This window comes from Triplophysa rosa, linkage group LG3, assembly GCF_024868665.1.
Source record: "Triplophysa rosa linkage group LG3, Trosa_1v2, whole genome shotgun sequence".
Lineage (NCBI taxonomy): Eukaryota > Metazoa > Chordata > Actinopteri > Cypriniformes > Nemacheilidae > Triplophysa > Triplophysa rosa.
Window position 1 is genome coordinate 11,514,900 of NC_079892.1, and position 18,261 is coordinate 11,533,160.

Consider the following 18,261-nt stretch of genomic DNA (forward strand, 5'->3'; position numbering starts at 1 on the left):
GTAATTTTACTTTAATTTTATTGTAATTTTACAGTATTTTTGGCACCCCAGCAGCTAGAATGTTACAGTTCTTTGCAGATTTGACAGTGCTCATTCTCTGTCAGAAAAAAGACATTGGGAAGGTACAGTCAGACATATGGTCGGTATATGTCATGTACCAAAAAGGTACAACATTTTAGTCCCATCCCAGTGATGCCTATTGTATACCTTAAAAAGTACAGTTGTATGCTTTTTGTGTGAGAGTGTAGTGTAGAGATAGATATATAGAGAGTCAGAAGAGCATTTGGCAAAAAAATGTTTTAAAGCAATTTACAATTATAATAATTTAAAATTATGTACTGTTGTACTTTTTATTGTTTTGTTTATTTACGTTTTATAACATGAATTTTAAATGTGTCTGTTTTTATTGATCCATTAGGATTTCTTTTTATTGTAATATTTAATTACGTTTAAAAACATGAACTAAACCATTTTAAAAATGACTTATTTTTCTCGGAATTGGTTTCTTATTATTTGTTTAGTATTTCTTTTACATTTTTATGATTGATTCAATTGATAAATTGATTCTTTGTTGATTTTTAAGCGTCACTCTTGGTAGTGTTCGTGTAGAGATCCTCGTTCATTATAATGTGAAGTTCATGGAGTTTCTGTCCTTCATAACTGTTTAGTGAGTGTTTCAGACTAATGAAAGCTCCTCCTCTTCACCGCCTTCATTGCATGTTTGTTAAGTTATCTTCTGTCTGTCTGAGAACACGAGGAACATCTGCATGAACTCTGATCACGTCGTATCATGTTTTGGTTTATCTTAAGTGCCGTTTTACTTCTATTCGCGGTAAGATTCCGCTTTCCATACTTCATCACAGACGTCCAGTACGCCTACCGAATCTTATTACTCGCATATCACACGACCAAAATAAGAAAATCCAAACCTTTCTATACTTTAGGGGACCGATTTCTGGAGCAAGTCCAGAAACATCCCGACAAAGTGTTTATTAGCTTTGGCGACGAGACGTACTCGTACGCGGAGACGGATAGACGGAGCAATAAGATCGCGAGGTGTTTATTAAAGCACGCGGGTCTTCACGAGGGAGATTCGGTGGCTCTTCTCATGGGAAATGAGCCCATGTTCATGTGGATGTGGTTGGCTTTGACGAAGATCGGCTGCTCTGCGGCTCTTCTGAACTATAACATCAGATCCAGATCACTGCTGCACTGCTTCTCCTGCAGCGGAGCCAAAGCACTCATCGCCTCAGCAGGTACAACAAACTTCTCCAAAACGTCACAGAAGTGTCATGATTTAATGGTTATCATAGTAAATGCATTGATTTGAGTGAAAACTGTCATTTCTCCCATAGATCTTTACTGGTAATGTGTTGGGGTCTATTGGTGGATGGGAATCGATAGAACCCCGTTAAATGTGACTGGAATAAGGCCCATAAAGGCATTTAGTGATGGTTTTAATGATAAACGGATGATGGTTCATAATGGTATTTGTAATGGAAACCATTAATTTGCATTTTTATGCAGTATAGAAGTTCTTATTGATTAAATGCAATAGAGGAGTGTAATAACTGTTCCTGACAGGGGCTTTTATTATGATATAGACACATTTCTGTTGATATAAAAAACAATGCATTACAAATTGCGAAGCATTATGACTTGTTTACTATTAAAACCATTACAAAATTCTTAAAATTTCGATGCCCGCTTTCACGGACAAGGCTTAGTACTCCCAGACTAAAATGAAAGTTAACTTTCAGCTGTCTTATCTGAAAATAAATTGCCCCGCAATATGTTTCAATATGTAATTGCCATTGTTTTGTCTCAAAATGCACACCAGTGATGTTTTTATCTAAGGCTTTTTAATAACTTAAAATATTAACTTAAATATCCTCATTTAAGTCCTGGCTTTAGCTTAGCCTCGTCTATGAAACCGGGCGCTAGTGTTTGAAACTTATTCCAGTAGGATTTAAAGTGATATTTCACCCAATAATAACAAGTCTGTCATCATGTACTCATCCTCTTGTCATGCTGTTAGTTCCAGATAACATCCCATCAAAAGAACCCAACCCAACACATTACCAGTAAGAGTCCATTATAGTTTACATTAAAACCAATACACTTTTCATTATAAGAAATTTTATTCATTTCTGTGATTGTTTCTATTGCTCACACACACACACGCACACACACACACACACACACGTCTGGTTTATTATCTCCGTGGGGACAGTCTATAGGCATAATGAGTTGTATACTGTACAAACTGTATATTTTATCCCCTAACCCAACCCCTAAACCTAAAGATCATAGAAAACTTTTTGCATTTTTAGATTTTTAAAAAATATTGTTCTGTACAATTTATAAGCTTTTGTGCCTCAGAGGACCTCAGTTTTGGTCCCCACAGTGACACGAGTACCCATGAGTTGGTGTGTATTCAGGTTTAGGTCCCCACTAACATATAAAACATGAACACACACACACACGTGAATATAACACACACACTGAATATGACTTCTTGAAGAATAATGCAGTCGGAGTTATAATCCCACGTATCATTTTACTTCCAAGCGATAGAATGGGAGTGAATGGGCGTCACCTTTTTGAAGCTCCAAAAAGTGCATCCATCAATTAAAGAACTGCACGACACGGCTCCGTGGTCTCAACAAAGGTCTTCTGAAGCGAAACGATGTGTTTGTTTAAGAGAAATATCCATAATGAGAGCACTATTAATGTTAATGTCTAACTCCCATTATCCCTCGGCTGCACGTGAAACTGAGGCTTGTTTTTCATATTCAGTCATTCATTCAATTTTGTTTTGTCTCTGAAATATCCCTTAAACAACCCTTTGCATATATTGCTCAAGCACATGAGATCATTCCTAAATGAGATCTAGACAAGAGGTTATTAAATATAACCACTTCAAACATTTAGGCATCACTGTTACTTAGTACTGTTAAAGTCATTCATATTAGTCATGCAAAGTACAGTACATACAATACTGTGTGGCACTTTGGATAGAAGTGCATGTACCATCTGCATAAATGTAGATGAAAGTACAGCATGTGAAAATAAGATGAGTATGCAAAATGTAAAACTGACAAACAAATGTGCTTTGCAAAGTTATGCTGATGTAGCATTCCTGAAATGGAAGAGTTACAACTAGGTGATGGATTTGATTCCCAAGAAATGAACGTACTGATCAAATATTTCATATCATGTGTAGTGTATTTCTGGGAAACTATGAGTTTAACCAGAGTAACATACGTATAATTAATTGTGATTAACCATTAATTATTGTATACACTTTACCTGATGCAGCAGAGCTAATAACAGCGACAAACTAAATACACTCATCCCGCGAGTGATCAGCAGATCGTATATCAACTCTAAGACATATTACTTTCCTGGCCTTGGAAAAACAATATTCTTACTGTAGTACAGTACCACTTCAGAAATCTTAACGAAATCAAGCAGTTTAAGTGACCTTGATATGTGATAAATAATCACAGAAACAATTCGAGCGTGGATACACATGCTGTTTATTTATCTACACTATTCATACATACATATACATACCCTACACATGTGTGCAATTCACTGCCTGCCAAATAAGGGATACAGAACAAAAGAATGTGATTGCCGGGTGTAACAAAGTTTGCCATCAATACAACTTAGAAGATCCTCACAATAGATTGCTACAGCATTTGTATAATCTCCAGTGAAATGCTGTATCTTGTTTCTTCAGAAAGGTTAGAATAAGGAACTTGTTTCTCGCTTTTCTCAGTATTGTGAAGACCTTGGCTTGAAACACCGAACAGTCTGCCTGTTAATGTTGCAACTAAATGAGACTCCCGCAATTCGCCCCTTGTGAAAATCTGACAAGTCACCCATTTCACCTAACCAGTGCTGAACACAGAAGATAACAAACAAAAAATATTTGCAAGTTACAATGGATGTTTACAGTATATTAAAAAAATTCATATAACCCCTGTATATTATCTTGTAGAGCTGCAGGATGCTGTTGAAGAAGTGCTGCCTGCGCTCAGAGAGCAAGGAGTCACGGTCTATATACTGACTGACAGTGTTAACTGTGACGGGACTGAGAGTTTAACCGACAAGATCAACCAGGCTTCAGATGAGCCCATTCCTGCCGACCTGAGAGCCAACATCACCTTGAGAAGTGTAGCGGTGCACATCTATACATCAGGCACGACAGGTAATACAGGAATCAATGACTACAATATCACCACTCGACCTTGCAGGTATGTGCTCTACAACATCAGGAAAATCAGGCCGTTCCTGTCGGAGCATGCCTCTCTAGTCCAAGCTCTGGTCATATCAAGACTGGACTACTGCAATTCTCTTCAGGCCGGCTTTCCAACCAATGCAGTCAAGCCCTTGCAAATGATCCAGAATGCATCTGCACGTCTAGTCCCCTCCTGATTTCACTTCATTGGAACCAAATCGCTTGCAAAAAGCTTTACTCATTCGGTTCCCCTGTGGTGGAATGAACTGCCAGCCTCCACCCGAACTGCAACATCCTTTACAACTTTCAAAAAACAGCTCAAAACATATTTATTTGACTAACCAATAACTGTCTATGTCTAGTGTCTGTAAAAAAATTCTTGTTGTTCATTCTCTCCCTTGCTTACTCCAGCTTGAATCCTCTTAGTAGCATGGCCTTGTAAACTAACGCTACTGTTTAGCGTGTCTTTGGATAAAAGCGTCTGCCAAATGAATACATGTAAATGTAGCTTGAATGAAGAGTAGCTTGTAATTTTGCTTCTTGGGAATAGAAAAAGCATGTGTAAAGTAAGAATGATGTTGAATTGAACGCACCCTGTCTTCTGCAGGTCTTCCAAAGGCAGGTTTGGTTACTCATCAGAGGTTGTGGGCGATGTCCCTCTTCCAGTTTCTTTGTGGAGGGACCTCTGAAGATGTTGTGTATATCAACCTTCCCTTGTATCACAGTGCTGGGTTTTGTATCGGATTCACAGGGTGTATTGAGAGAGGTAAGAATCAGCTGTTCTTTTGTGATGTTATTTCAAAACATAGAAAAATATGTTATTCTCTGTTATTCTAATTAGTTGTCTCAAAACAAGGCAGTTTTCGTTGTGTATTTGTTTAGGAAGCAGTGTAGTTTTGAAGAGCAAGTTTTCGTCCTCTCAGTTTTGGGATGACTGCAGGAAATACAATGTAACTGTGATCCAGTACATTGGAGAAACAATGCGTTATCTCTGCAATACACCAAAGGTATTCAAAGTCATCCATGTCATCTTTTTGTAGCTTTTCATATTCCCATGTACCAATCTAACAATTTTTGGTTCTCAAAACGTTCAGAGAATGTTATTTTTGGTTTTGGTTATCTAGGAACATCATAAAACATTATAACTATTTTGATTTCCAGAATGTTACCAGAAATAACCATTAGGAAACATTTTGTGTAACTTCTTTTTTGGTCATTTAAAGATAACCACCCTGCAACGTTCTGGGAACGTTATATTATGTTGCAAAGAACCTAAAAATAACTTAAACTGGTGCCTATTTTTTAGCTTATTTCAAAATACTCCCCCTGCAATATTTGGGAGTGTTATTTTATACTGTAGTCGCAAAATAACCTAAAAAAATAACTTATACAGAACGTTTCCGGGTGGTTATTTTTTAGCTTATTTCAAAATACACCTCTGCAACGTTCTGGGAACGTTATTTTATGGTTGCAAAATAATAACCTGAAAATAACAAAAATACTCCCCTGTAACGTTCTGGGAAGATTATTTTATGTTGCAAAATAACCTAAACATAACCCATACACAACGTTCCATTGTAGTTATTTTTAGCTTACTTAAAAATACTCCCCCTGCAACATAATGGGAACATTTCTTGTGGTTGCAAAAAAGAAACACTTTAGGGGAACATTCTGAATCTGCTAGGATGTTATGGACGTGTCTGATCATCTTATCTGTGTTTATTGCTCTTCAAAGCGATTTAGCGACCCAGTACACAGCGTTAGAATGGCCATTGGGAACGGGATGAGGGCAGATGTTTGGAGGACATTTATAAGCCGGTTCGGTCATATTGAAATCAAAGAATTCTACGGTGCAACTGAGGGGGTCACAGGTTTCCTGAACTTCGCTGGGAAAATTGGGGCTGTTGGTAGATTGCACGCTATTCATAAGGTACTACTGGAATCCAAACATTATTGTATATATGATGTTCATATATTACAAAATAGTAATCCCAGGACAAAGCAATACTCTTTTAGGAACTTACTGTATTTGTTCTTTTTGAGATTTACTTGAATTTGTCTGAATGCAAAAAAAATGTAATGTTATTTCAGAGGGTAAGCCCTTATGCCATGGTTAAGTTTGACCAAGAGCTAGAGGAACCTGTCAGGAACGCTGATGGATTTTGCACAGAGGCTGCTAAAGGCATGTCATATTTATCCGTTTAATGTACTACAAACTCACAAGACTTTTTAAGATACATCTACATTTCTACTGTACTTTGACATACTATTTTTGTCCCAAAGGCAGATTGTAGGTTTGAGTTTGGCTGCTGTCATAGTATATCATAATAAAGATTTATAAAACTCCAAATTATTATCATTCATTTTTGAAAAATTAGCTTCTTTGGCACTTTTTGGAAGAATTGCATGTAACTACTGTGTTATTGATTTGAATGCAGGTGAGACAGGTCTGCTGCTGTCGAAGATCACCCAAAGGCATCCTTTTATTGGATATGCCGGAGATCAGAAGCATACAGAAAAGAAGAAACTGTACAATGTGTTTGAAAAGGGAGACGTATACTTCAACTCTGGCGATCTGTTCAGGATAGACAGTGATAACTTTATCTACTTTCAGGATCGTGTGGGCGACACTTTTAGGTAGGTGTACATGCAAAAGCATCAAATTTAACAGGGCAGATCGAAGTAAAGTGCTACAATATTTAATGAAGCTAAAAGGAATAGTTCACCCAAAAATATAAATGCGGTCAACACTTATTCACTTTCATGTTGTTTTAAAACCATAAGACTTCTTTTGTAGAACATAAAGGGTGTTTTTTATATAATGAAAGTGAATAGGGACTGGAGTTGTCCAAAACAACAAAAATCACCATTAACCTATCATAAAAGTGGTCCAAACATTTTTTGTACGATATTCCAGATTCTCTTTTGTGTTTTACAGAAGAAATAATACATTATTTTGAAACGTCATTTTTAAGTGAACTGTACCTTTAAATCTATATGATCAATAAATGTTTCTATTTTTCCAGTCAATGAAATCAAGTCATCTCTGCCTTTGTAATAACATCCCGTTTTTTTTTTGTTGCTCAGGTGGAAAGGGGAAAACGTGTCCACAAATGAAGTATCGGACGTTCTAACAATAGTAACATGTATAGAGCAAGCAAACGTGTACGGCGTTACAGTTCCAGGTTTATTGCTACATTATTCCTTCAAAGCATCCAGTCATACAATGAATCGGTATTTTCTCTTATCTACTCTACTGACACTATTCATCTTATTTGCAGGACATGAGGGAAGGATAGGAATGGCTGCCGTCAAACTAAAGGACGACCGACAGTTAGATTGCGAAGGTCTTTTTAGTCACGTGACCACTTACCTTCCTTCTTACGCCAGACCGCGCTTCATACGGATCAAGGTGATGTCATAATGCCTTATACATATATTTATGAATTTAACACAAGTATTTGTCATATTTAATGTGAATATAGTGTTCATTTTTTATTGAAATTACTACTCATTACAGAATGACATGGATACTACTGGCACCTATAAATATATGAAAGTAAAGCTAACAGAGGAGGGCTTCAACCCTGTGCGAATCAAAGAGCCTCTGTTTGTTCTGGATGAGACGGTGAATAGCTACAGACCTCTGACACAGGAAACATACCAGTCCATATCAGAGGGTCACTTCAGGTTGTGAATAGCAGGCAATGAAAGTTATTTGATTACAGACTGTTAAAACTAAACTCACCATTGCAATACAATAACTGTCCAGATATCAGATACACTTTATATGAGTTATATTGATGTAAACTACAGAAATTCCTATGTAAAGAAAATAACTTTGCTTTTTTGTGTTTCACAAATATTTCATTTTCGCAGCACAGTATTTTAAAAGCACACATTTTCTCTGGTAACGTGGTTTGAAAAGACTAGAAATATCAAAGTGTATTATTTAATTGTCTGTCTGAGAGCTCTCAAAGAACTTTCTCCTGTGGTCTGTGGTAGACACATTGTTTAGTAAGTGTTTTCTAGAAAATGATTGGCCTGAGTAGAAACCCTCCCACTCATGTCTCAAAGGTTGTATTGGAGGAAAGGGTTGCCAAATTGGGAAGAAATGTACATTTTGCCTCTACCACATACTTAAGATTCTTATGACAAAACCATTTCTTATGTTGTCAGTATGTCATTTTAACTGGTCTCAAGGCCGAGACTAGGGGGAATTCCCTCTCCAAATTTTTCTTGGGCCCCTCCAAAGATTTTCAAGCTGACAATAAAATATTTAAAAATTAACTACTTATTTTTAAATACGTAATACTTTTTATGAATTGATCTGTTCATTTAATCACAGACAAATGTAAAAATGATGCATGCAATGAACTGTAATTATATATCTGCCCATATGACTGGTCTCGTATTAGTACGATTGTTGAAATACAATATTGCCAAAACTGTGATATTCCAATGTTTTGTATGGAAAAAGTAAATAATGAAAAAAATCAAATAAGTAAAAAAAGAACACTATCGAAATATGTGTTCTCACTTTGGCTATATATACTGTATATTATTGCCCATGTTTATTTATTTCTATACTCAACAACATAGTTATTAATATTTAGTTGTTTCGTAAAAATATACATTTTACATTTGGTTAAAAAAAAGTGTATACTGTGTGTATAGAAAATTAAAAATCTTATCTGCCATATAAAAGTATCTTTGCACTTAATAATAATGTATAACCCTTAGAAAAAATAACAACCATGGTTTAAATGGTTAACAGTGTAGTTCTAAATTAGTGCTTTGGTTTATTACACATAAATAAAAAAAGAAACGGCTACCGTCAAACCATGGTTCATTTCAATTCTTACATGACATATTAATGACCTACTTCATATGTAAATAGTAAGCAGGGCTGATTGATATTACGACAGAACCAAGGATTTAATCTGCAGATGCTATTGGATGGTTTCGCAACTTTCTATAAACAGCAGATTTGTGATTTGAACCCCCATTGGATCGATGATGATCTGGCAACCCGGCGAGGATCTTGACATCGGGGGTGGACCAGAATGATCTAACCTCCCTCCAGAGCTCCCAATGGGCTGAATTTGCACCTCGAGAACGCGACCCCGTGAATTTGAAGTCTCTGGAAGTCGTGTCAGGCTATGGCTTTGCGTTAATCTCCAAATCGTCGCGTTTTACAGACTCTTGCAAACATGTTGATCTGGTTTACGCTTCTGGCGGGTCTGGCGCTTTTGCCTGCGCTGCTGAGAACTTTCAAGCCGTATTTTTTCCAGGACTGCGTTTACATGTTTCACGCGCTTGGATTTGGGATCCGATTGATTAAATACAAACGCAGATCTCCCTTCTACAGCATAGTGGACTGTTTTCTGGATGCGGCGAAGAAACACCCGCACAAGACCTTCGTGCATTTCGAGGGCAAGACGTACACTTATTCGGACGTGGAGAGAGAAAGTAATAAAGTCGCGAACGCGCTGCGCTCCGTCGCCGCGCTCAAGGAGGGAGATACGGTGGCCCTTTTCCTCGGGAACGAGCCGTGCTTTATATGGACCTGGCTCGGCCTGGCTAAGCTGGGCTGTCCCGCAGCACTCCTGAACTTTAATATCAGATCCAGATCACTCCTGCACTGCTTCTCCTGCTGCGGAGCGAACGTGCTCATAGCCGCTGCTGGTGAGATTCACGCGTTCGTGACGCGCTCCTGTTAACTCGCTATATATGTATTTGGAGACTCATCACGAGTGTGTATATGGTGTGTGCATATGGAAACAGGCCATTTTTGGAAAGATATATTTAGGAGAGTGTGCACGAGACTCGAATCTGGTTTACTCTGGAATGTTGAGGCAGAAAATGCACATTTAAAGGAATACTATACCCAACAGTTCAAATGATTTGATCATTTACTCACCCTCCTGTCATTTCAAACCTGAATAACTTTCTCTCTTCCTGTGAACACAAAATAAGATATTTTGAAGAACGTTGATAATTAGACAACATTGACCCCCGTTGACTTCCATTGTATGGACACGAAACCACAGAGACCTTTCTCAAAATATCTCCTTTTGTGTTTCACAGATGAAAAAAGTCATAAGGGCGAATAAATTACAGATTTTTTATGAACTGTCCCTCTAAACATGGTTTTATTATAGTAAAAGTGCATTTTGTGATTACAATTTGTGTAACCATACTACAAACTTCATGGTCAAACTACGGTTACTTAAGTAAAATCATAGTTAATTTTCAAAAAGTTATATTAGATGCAATCCATTATAATGAATGACAGGATTAATGAGTTTAAAGCACTTTATTTATGCAAATAATTGTATCAATCTATAAAAACAAGGTTACTGCACTTTTACTATAACCAGGGTTAATGTTTCTAAGGGTTATTATGGGTAAGAGTTTTATGGGTTCGTGCGGGCACCCTGTCATTAAAGTTACACATTAAATACACAGCATGTACATGTAGAACAAGACTATAAATAAATAAAATGCCACTGAATAATGACCACACTACAATGTGTAGCATATGTCATGCATCCCTAAATAAAGTTCGTACGCTATTTATAAAGTATTCCAAAGTAATGAAAATAATGGTATGAAGGTATTCCCATGGTAGTCATATTGGGAATTCATCATCATTGTTGAATCATTATTTCAAATGTTTCTCCTGCAGACCTCCGTGATGCTGTGGAGGAGATCTTGCCTGCACTGAAAGAGAAGGGGATCACAGTCTACCTCCTGTCAGATGAACACAGTACAGACGGCATCCAGAGCATCAATCAGAAGATCGCTGAAGCGTCTGATAAACCGCTGTCTCCATCTCTCAGGTCCAATGTTAACATCAAGACTACAGCACTGTATATCTACACCTCCGGCACCACAGGTATCTCACACCGCTGCGCATGTCATATTTCTTGCTATAATGAGGAAGAATGAATCCAATTCCAGCAAAAACAGATAACATGATAGATTTGGGGTAACATTTTAATATAGCCTAATTGTTTTTATTAGGGATGCACAAATGTTTTAGACAATATTGATGGGGGAAAACATGTATATTTATTTAATATTATCCATGATTTTAATAATAAAACAAAGAAACACACACATATACTGTATATATATATATAATATATATATATATGTTTTGTATTTAATATTTTGTATTTAAAAAAAACGTAGCTCTGTATACTATGGTAGTCTATATGGGACCAGTTTTACTGCGCTTATGCTTTTTGTTGTCCTTATGTTGTTCCAATTGCTTCCATTGTTGACCTCATTTGCAAGTCGCTTTGGATAAAAGTGTCAGCTAAATGACTAAATGTAATTTTGTATTTAGGATTACAAAAATAAACAGTTACCCAACTTTTTCCCTCACACATGTGCCTAAACTTTCCTTTCATTACTACTGCTTTATTTAAAAAAAAGTTTTGTAAACCACACAAAACAAAATAAGAAAAGTTTGGTTCTTTTTCGTTTGATTTCTTTTCAAAAATCATGTTGTTTTTTTATCGTGCATTCCAAGTCAATCAAACCGCAGTTGGTTTGTTTTGATTTAAGCCATAATAACTCAAAACATACTGCTAACTAACACAATAAAAAAAACATAACAATAAAAAACATGATTTGATCTCCATATATTTATATCATACTGGTAATAGGGGATGATTCCTTTTTTCAGATACATTTGATATTATCTTTCATCTTGATATTATCTTGTGTGCTTTCTACACACATTACAGACTGGAGCATATATCATAGATCTCTAAATAAAGTTTGTATTTTGCTTTCCGAAGGTCTTCCTAAAGCTGCATACGTGACCCATGAGAGGGTTTGGGCTGCTTCATTTATCCAGGGTGTGTCGGGGTTGACATCTGAAGACGTATTCTACATCAATCTGCCTCTGTATCACAGCGCTGGGTTTCTCATCGGACTCGTCGGATCCATTGAAAGAGGTCCAATATAGCTACTGTACCCTTGCAGGAATATCACCTGAATGCCGAAAGCATACATTTGTTTTCTGTTTGTACTGCATGCATTATGTAGTTGTGACGGGTATGTCTAGTTTATGTCACTTGTATGTGGTGCTTATAGGGATTTACATCTGTTTGGTGCAGGTAACACAGTTGTTCTGCGGAGAAAGTTTTCAGCCTCTCAGTTCTGGGATGACTGCAGGAAATATAACATAACTGGCATGCAGTACATTGGAGAAACGCTGCGTTACCTCTGCAATACACCGACGGTGAAAACGCTTCCTTACGTTACTAAATCACACTGTGTAATTTCCCAATTTTTTAAGTATTAAACAGGAACTAGCTCAGTCCCATCCAGTTGAGTTGCCTGTTGTATATCTGCATCTAGATCGACCTTACGCGGTAGACAGTTTAAAACCAGCATGTCCTGAAAAGGTTTAGGACTGTTAAAAGATAAAGACAGATTAACAGTCATGGCTTTGATAGGTCTCACAGTTAGCCAAGCTCTGTTATCAACAGCCCAGAGAATCAATATCAAAGGTCGATCTCTGTCCTCTTTGTAGAAAGAAAATGACCGAGACCACAAAGTGAGGATCGCCATTGGTAACGGTGTGCGAGCAGACGTCTGGAAAGAGTTCCTCGACCGCTTCGGACACATTCACGTGCGGGAGCTGTACGCCGCCACTGAGGGAAACGTCGGCTTTGTCAATTACACCGATAAAGTCGGAGCTATCGGTCGGATCAATATTCTAAGCAAGGTCAGAATAAAAGTCCCACACAATATATGCAGTCTTTAAAATATATTGTTTTGACTTTGAATTCTGATTGGATGAGCTAAGTCATTGTATGATTATTTTATAATGACTAATTTATTAAAATTGTTATTAACCAGTTGCGTTTCTTATTATATCGCTGTTGCTAGGGTTTTATAAAAAAGCAATGAACTGTTTTTTTTGGTTTGTTTCTTTTGGCATATTGGGTTGTTCTGTGTAAAGCTAAATTCCTTTTGCATTTCACAGATATTTTTCCCATTTGCACTGATCAAGTTCGACATTGAGAAAGAAGAGCCAGTAAGAAACTCTCAGGGGCTGTGTATCCCAGCTCAAAGAGGTACGTATTTGAACAACATTCTATTCGGCTATTAAATAAAATAAATTGCTGTGATTTTAAATAAATTTAGAGACGCATCTTGATATGTTGTCATTGGAAGAAAAAGCTTTCTATCTGTAATGACTCAAGCTACCAGGGTTTTTCCTGGCTCAAAATGAGGCTGAGGTGGTGCCATCCTGATCTTGTACACACAGTACTACCGTATCTTTAAGTGGCTTAACCAAAGTGACATTGACATATTAAAAGTTCTAATAAAATTAGATGAAAATGACAATTATTAAGTTCTATAAAACATTACTTTTATTCAACGAAACAGAAATGTTTTTTTTTTATCAAATAAAGCTTTTTTTAAAATCATTTTCAACTAACTTTTCAGCCCACAATCGCCAACTGAATTAACCAATCTTACTAAACGAGCAAAGCTCATTCACATCTTGCATTCTCTGTGGTTCACTTTAAATGATTCAATGATCTCTTATATTCGCTAGTGACCGAAAAGTTCAATAGTTTAAATGAATCGGTTCAAATGAGTCATTCGTGTGCGAGTCGTTCTAAACGCAATGTGCGTTCATACTGGCGAACTCGCTGTGTACAGTATACGCTGATTCAACGATCCAACTACACAGCTGAAGACATTACAATGATGTACGTCATGTTAATTTAATAAATTTCAAGAAATTAAACGTACTTGGATGCAAAACAAAAAGCCGCGAAACACAGGCTGGCTCTTGTTCTGTAACTCTTTTTAGCGCCTCAATGTGCTGATAACGAAACAGCGCCTCTACTGTGGCGTAATGCTGCAACTGCAGTTACAAATGACAGTCTGTTAAATGCACGCACGACACTTGACGGAGGCGGCCGCCTCCAATTTCTCTATGCAGGAAAAACCCTGGTAGGCTACAAAACAAACCACCGATCTCCTGAGAAACTGTCGTATAAAGTTAATTTTTAAGGGAGAATGTTTTTATTATATTTTAACGCTACGATTGTTGAAATGTTGTTGCAGGTGAAGTGGGACTTTTGGTCGGGCAAATTACTAAACGCACCCCTTTTGTCGGGTATGCTGGGAATAAGCAGCAAACAGAGAAGAAGAGACTCGGTGATGTGTTTGAGAAAGGAGATCTGTATTTCAACAGCGGCGACCTGCTGAGGATTGATCACGACAACTTTATCTATTTTCAAGATCGAGTTGGAGACACTTTTAGGTCAATCTTACCGTAGCGTCTTATTTTTGGTTGGCTTATACCCCGTTCACATTCGAAGCAACTTGGTCACTGCAAGTCGCCAGGGGTTGGCGGTTAGGTCGCAAGTGGGCGTTTCCATTACTGGTGACGCTCAGGAGCTGAGAGGAGAAGAATCACGTTAGCTCCCATCCTCTTCTCCTATTGGCTGTCGCTCCCAAAAGTCGCTCCTCATTTGCATAAAGTTAAACATTTCTCAACTTTGTCGCGTCGCTAGACACACTCCATTGGTTGCCAACGGTTGCTACTGCTCGTGTCGCCGGTAGTCGCCAGCTCTCCATTGAAATAAATGGAATCATGTTGCTTGTAATGTGAACGGGGCATTAGGCTAGCAAATATTTTAAGATATAGGTATACCCTCAAAATAAGCGTAGTCATTGACTTCTATTCATACACATGCGAATGCGTTAGGCAAGTTTGGTGAACTCTGACCTGTGAAATTGTATCAATTACAACGTTTGACCAATAGAAGATCGATGGGTCACGGTGTGACCTTTTCATTTGGAGCAAATGCTAATCGTATTTTTACTTCACTGTATTGTAGAGCAGATATCGTACTTTATACTTCACTACATTTTGGTATTTTGTTTTACCTTTAAAGTGTTACTTCACCCCAAAATGAGAATTCTGTCGTCATTAATCCACCCTCGAGTTGTTCCAAACTTATAAATTACTTTGTTCTGATGAACACAGAGAAAGATATTTGGAAGAATGTTGGCAACTGACATTTCTGGGACATCATTGACTACCACAGGTAGTAGGAAAAATAACTGTCATTTGATTCTGTTAAACACAAAATATATTTTGAAGAATTTAGGAAAGCAAACATTTCTAGGTCAGGGGTTCCCAAACTTTTCAGCCCGTGATCCCCCAAAAAACCAGCGCCAGTGACTCGAGACCCCCACTAACCTCTGAGGTGGATAGGCAAATGCGCACATGCACCTACTCTAGACAACAAAAAAGAGCACAGTCTAACATAATATAATTTTATTGTTATTTAATCATTACTTTACTTGTTGTAATACATAAACTATTAACTATTACTACAGATGGTCGAATTTCATCAAACTGATTCGAGTGCTGATGGATGTACCTCTTTTTGTACCCGAGGACGATGGTCCCTCTGTCTGCGGCGCTTCCTTGCTGGCTTCCCTGCGTTGTCTTTGGTCGATATTAATCAACGTTTCATTTCGTCAAATAAGAATATCCTAAACTTAAAGCCTGAAAAAGAACCTGCGTGCACATGGGACTGTTTCACGTGGTGCTGTATATGGACTTGCTGCACCTAACCTAATGCGGTTGCTAATGTCGTTAATGTGACGTAATCACCTCAGGGGTCATGATCGAGGAGGAGGAAATTCCTAAGACTGATGGCTTTTTATTTGCATGGTTTTATTTTTAACTTAACTAATATTTTTGATATATTGTTACACTTATTGATTACATACGCTGTTTCTAATAAAAAAAAGATTTCTGGAAATCATCTTGCGACCCCCGTTCTAGGGCACCTTTGACGACCATTTTTATGTTTTCTACTATGGTAGTCAATGATGTCCCAGAAATGTCAGATGCTAACATTTAAAAAATATACTTCTCTGTGTTCAACCGAACAAAGAAACTTGTACAGGTTTAGAACAACTTGAGGGTGAGTAAATTATGACAGAATTTTCATTATTTAGTATCACTTTAATACTTTAGTCATATAAAAAATAAATAAATCTTGTACTTTCTTTTACTCAAGTATTTAATTAACAATTGTACTTCTATTATTTTTTTCATGTGTTTTGTACATTAAAAATCTATGTATGAAGTGTAGTGGCGTACAAAGTATGATATATGCTTTAAAATGTGGTGAAGTGAGTTTTTTTCACAGTAAAAACACAACACTGAAGAACTGTCCAACTCTGTAAAAATGTATACAAGTAAATAAGAATGAATTAAACAAAAAGATTACATTTGATTAAAGTAAACACACAAAAAATGTATATAAATAATAAAAATGATAAATAATCTAGATTAAAATAACTTCATACACACTGAATAACAGTACATTACAACAGTAAAAGGAAAAAAATATGTATAATATTAATTTATACATTTTGGTGTGAGGTTTATAAAAGTATATTTTGGGATGGGGGGCTCACACAAGGATGATCATACTGGGGGGTCTGTGGCATCCCTAAGGCAATCAATACGAACAAATGGAACTAAGATCGGCTTTGAAATGAATCATATTTAGTGCAGTATGAATAAAGCCTATGCACACATAATTGGGAGTCTCAAATGTGTGAATGTTTATGCAGGTGGAAAGGAGAAAATGTGGCTACAACTGAGGTCAGTGATATTCTCACTACGGTGGACTGCATTGAGGAGGCCAACGTATATGGAGTCAAAGTTGAAGGTAAACTGATTGTTGATAGCAATGATATAAAAGCAAAATGTTAAATAACACATAAAAACTTATTTTATGTAAAGGACATGAAGGAAGAATTGGAATGGCAGCCGTTACACTGAGAGAAGGCAGAGAGTTTGACTGCGTCGCCGCCTTCAGCGTTCTGGCTAACTATCTCCCGGTGTACGCCAGACCCCGTTTCATCCGAATTCAGGTAAAACGTCCAATCCGAGCATTCCCACTCGCAGACTTTCTCCTGTCCAGTCTCAACACAAATCAATGTCTTGCAGAATTCCTTGGAAATGACAGGAACCTTCAAGATGAAGAAAGTGAAACTGGTGGAGGAAGGCTTCGATCCAACCCTGATACAAGATCGGCTTTATTTCCTGGATTTGACTCGGAAGAAATACATTCCACTGACTCGGGAGATTTTTAATTCCATCATGTCGCAAGACATTAAATTGTGAAACCCCTTGTGGTAAACTAAGCTAAACTATTCTGAGATTTACTAACCAGTAGAGACCACTAATCTCAGGGAACACATGATTTCAGTGAAGTATAATTTCAACATTTATCTACCTTTACAGACCAGTACAGTCAAATGTTTTACAGCTTTAATAGGAATATAGAGAATGTGTAACCGTGCCTTAACCTTGTGCCTTGGTAATGTACTTTCCGATTTGTCTTAACTTTTAATAAAGTCAGTGAGAATCTACCGAGATTGTGGTATTTTCAGTTTAAAAGATGAAGATTAAGTAGTAGTTTTTGCCTACACTGCAGGTTTCTCGAAAGCCCAGACTAGTCTCAGTGGTGTCGCATTAGGTGGTCAGATGTGTGTTTGGTTTGCTCGATCATCAGCTGCACTATCGACATTGTTTGAAGTAGGTGAAAGGGCGAGCGGGCGAGAGTCGCAACCCCCTCCTTATTAACCTCTGAAGCCACGTGAACTAGTTACCTTTTGTTCCCGATACACGGGTCAATAACCATGGGAGATATAAAACATCTGTTACGGTTACATTTCACAATCGTCCGATTCTCATTCAAGCAGTTGAAACAATTTGTACTTTAAAATCGAATTTATTTATTTATTAATACAGTTGAATACTTAAAAATGTGCTGCGAAGAAAAGCAACGAAAAGAATGTGGCCACACAAGGAAGAAACTAAACGTGGGTTGATGCCGCGTTATCATATCAAAACAAAGTCGTACTGATGTGCCTTAATAAACTGTCTATTGGTACAAAAATACATTTCAGGGCACACAATACAGCATTCGGTA

At 37.3% G+C, this 18,261-nt stretch overlaps 2 protein-coding genes across 2 annotated transcripts; both read left to right on the forward strand.

The window, feature by feature from the left end:
- Positions 1-748: 748 nt before the first annotated feature.
- slc27a2b (solute carrier family 27 member 2b) lies at positions 749-8,539 on the forward strand. Its single transcript, XM_057329793.1, has 10 exons — positions 749-1,256; positions 4,010-4,219; positions 4,857-5,015; positions 5,132-5,256; positions 5,985-6,179; positions 6,341-6,431; positions 6,688-6,886; positions 7,337-7,434; positions 7,531-7,661; positions 7,770-8,539. Exons 1-10 carry the CDS (start codon positions 791-793, stop codon positions 7,944-7,946), a joined length of 1,851 nt encoding a protein of 616 aa, XP_057185776.1. The 5' UTR covers positions 749-790; the 3' UTR covers positions 7,947-8,539.
- Positions 8,540-9,271: 732 nt separating this feature from the next.
- Positions 9,272-17,698, forward strand: zgc:101540 (hsFATP2a_ACSVL_like domain-containing protein). The gene is made up of 10 exons (XM_057329426.1): positions 9,272-9,937; positions 10,941-11,150; positions 12,064-12,222; positions 12,385-12,509; positions 12,804-12,998; positions 13,260-13,350; positions 14,357-14,555; positions 16,895-16,992; positions 17,067-17,197; positions 17,274-17,698. The coding sequence occupies exons 1-10, from the start codon at positions 9,463-9,465 to the stop codon at positions 17,448-17,450; spliced, it is 1,860 nt and encodes a 619-aa protein (XP_057185409.1). The 5' UTR covers positions 9,272-9,462; the 3' UTR covers positions 17,451-17,698.
- The last annotated feature ends 563 nt before the right edge of the window (positions 17,699-18,261 follow it).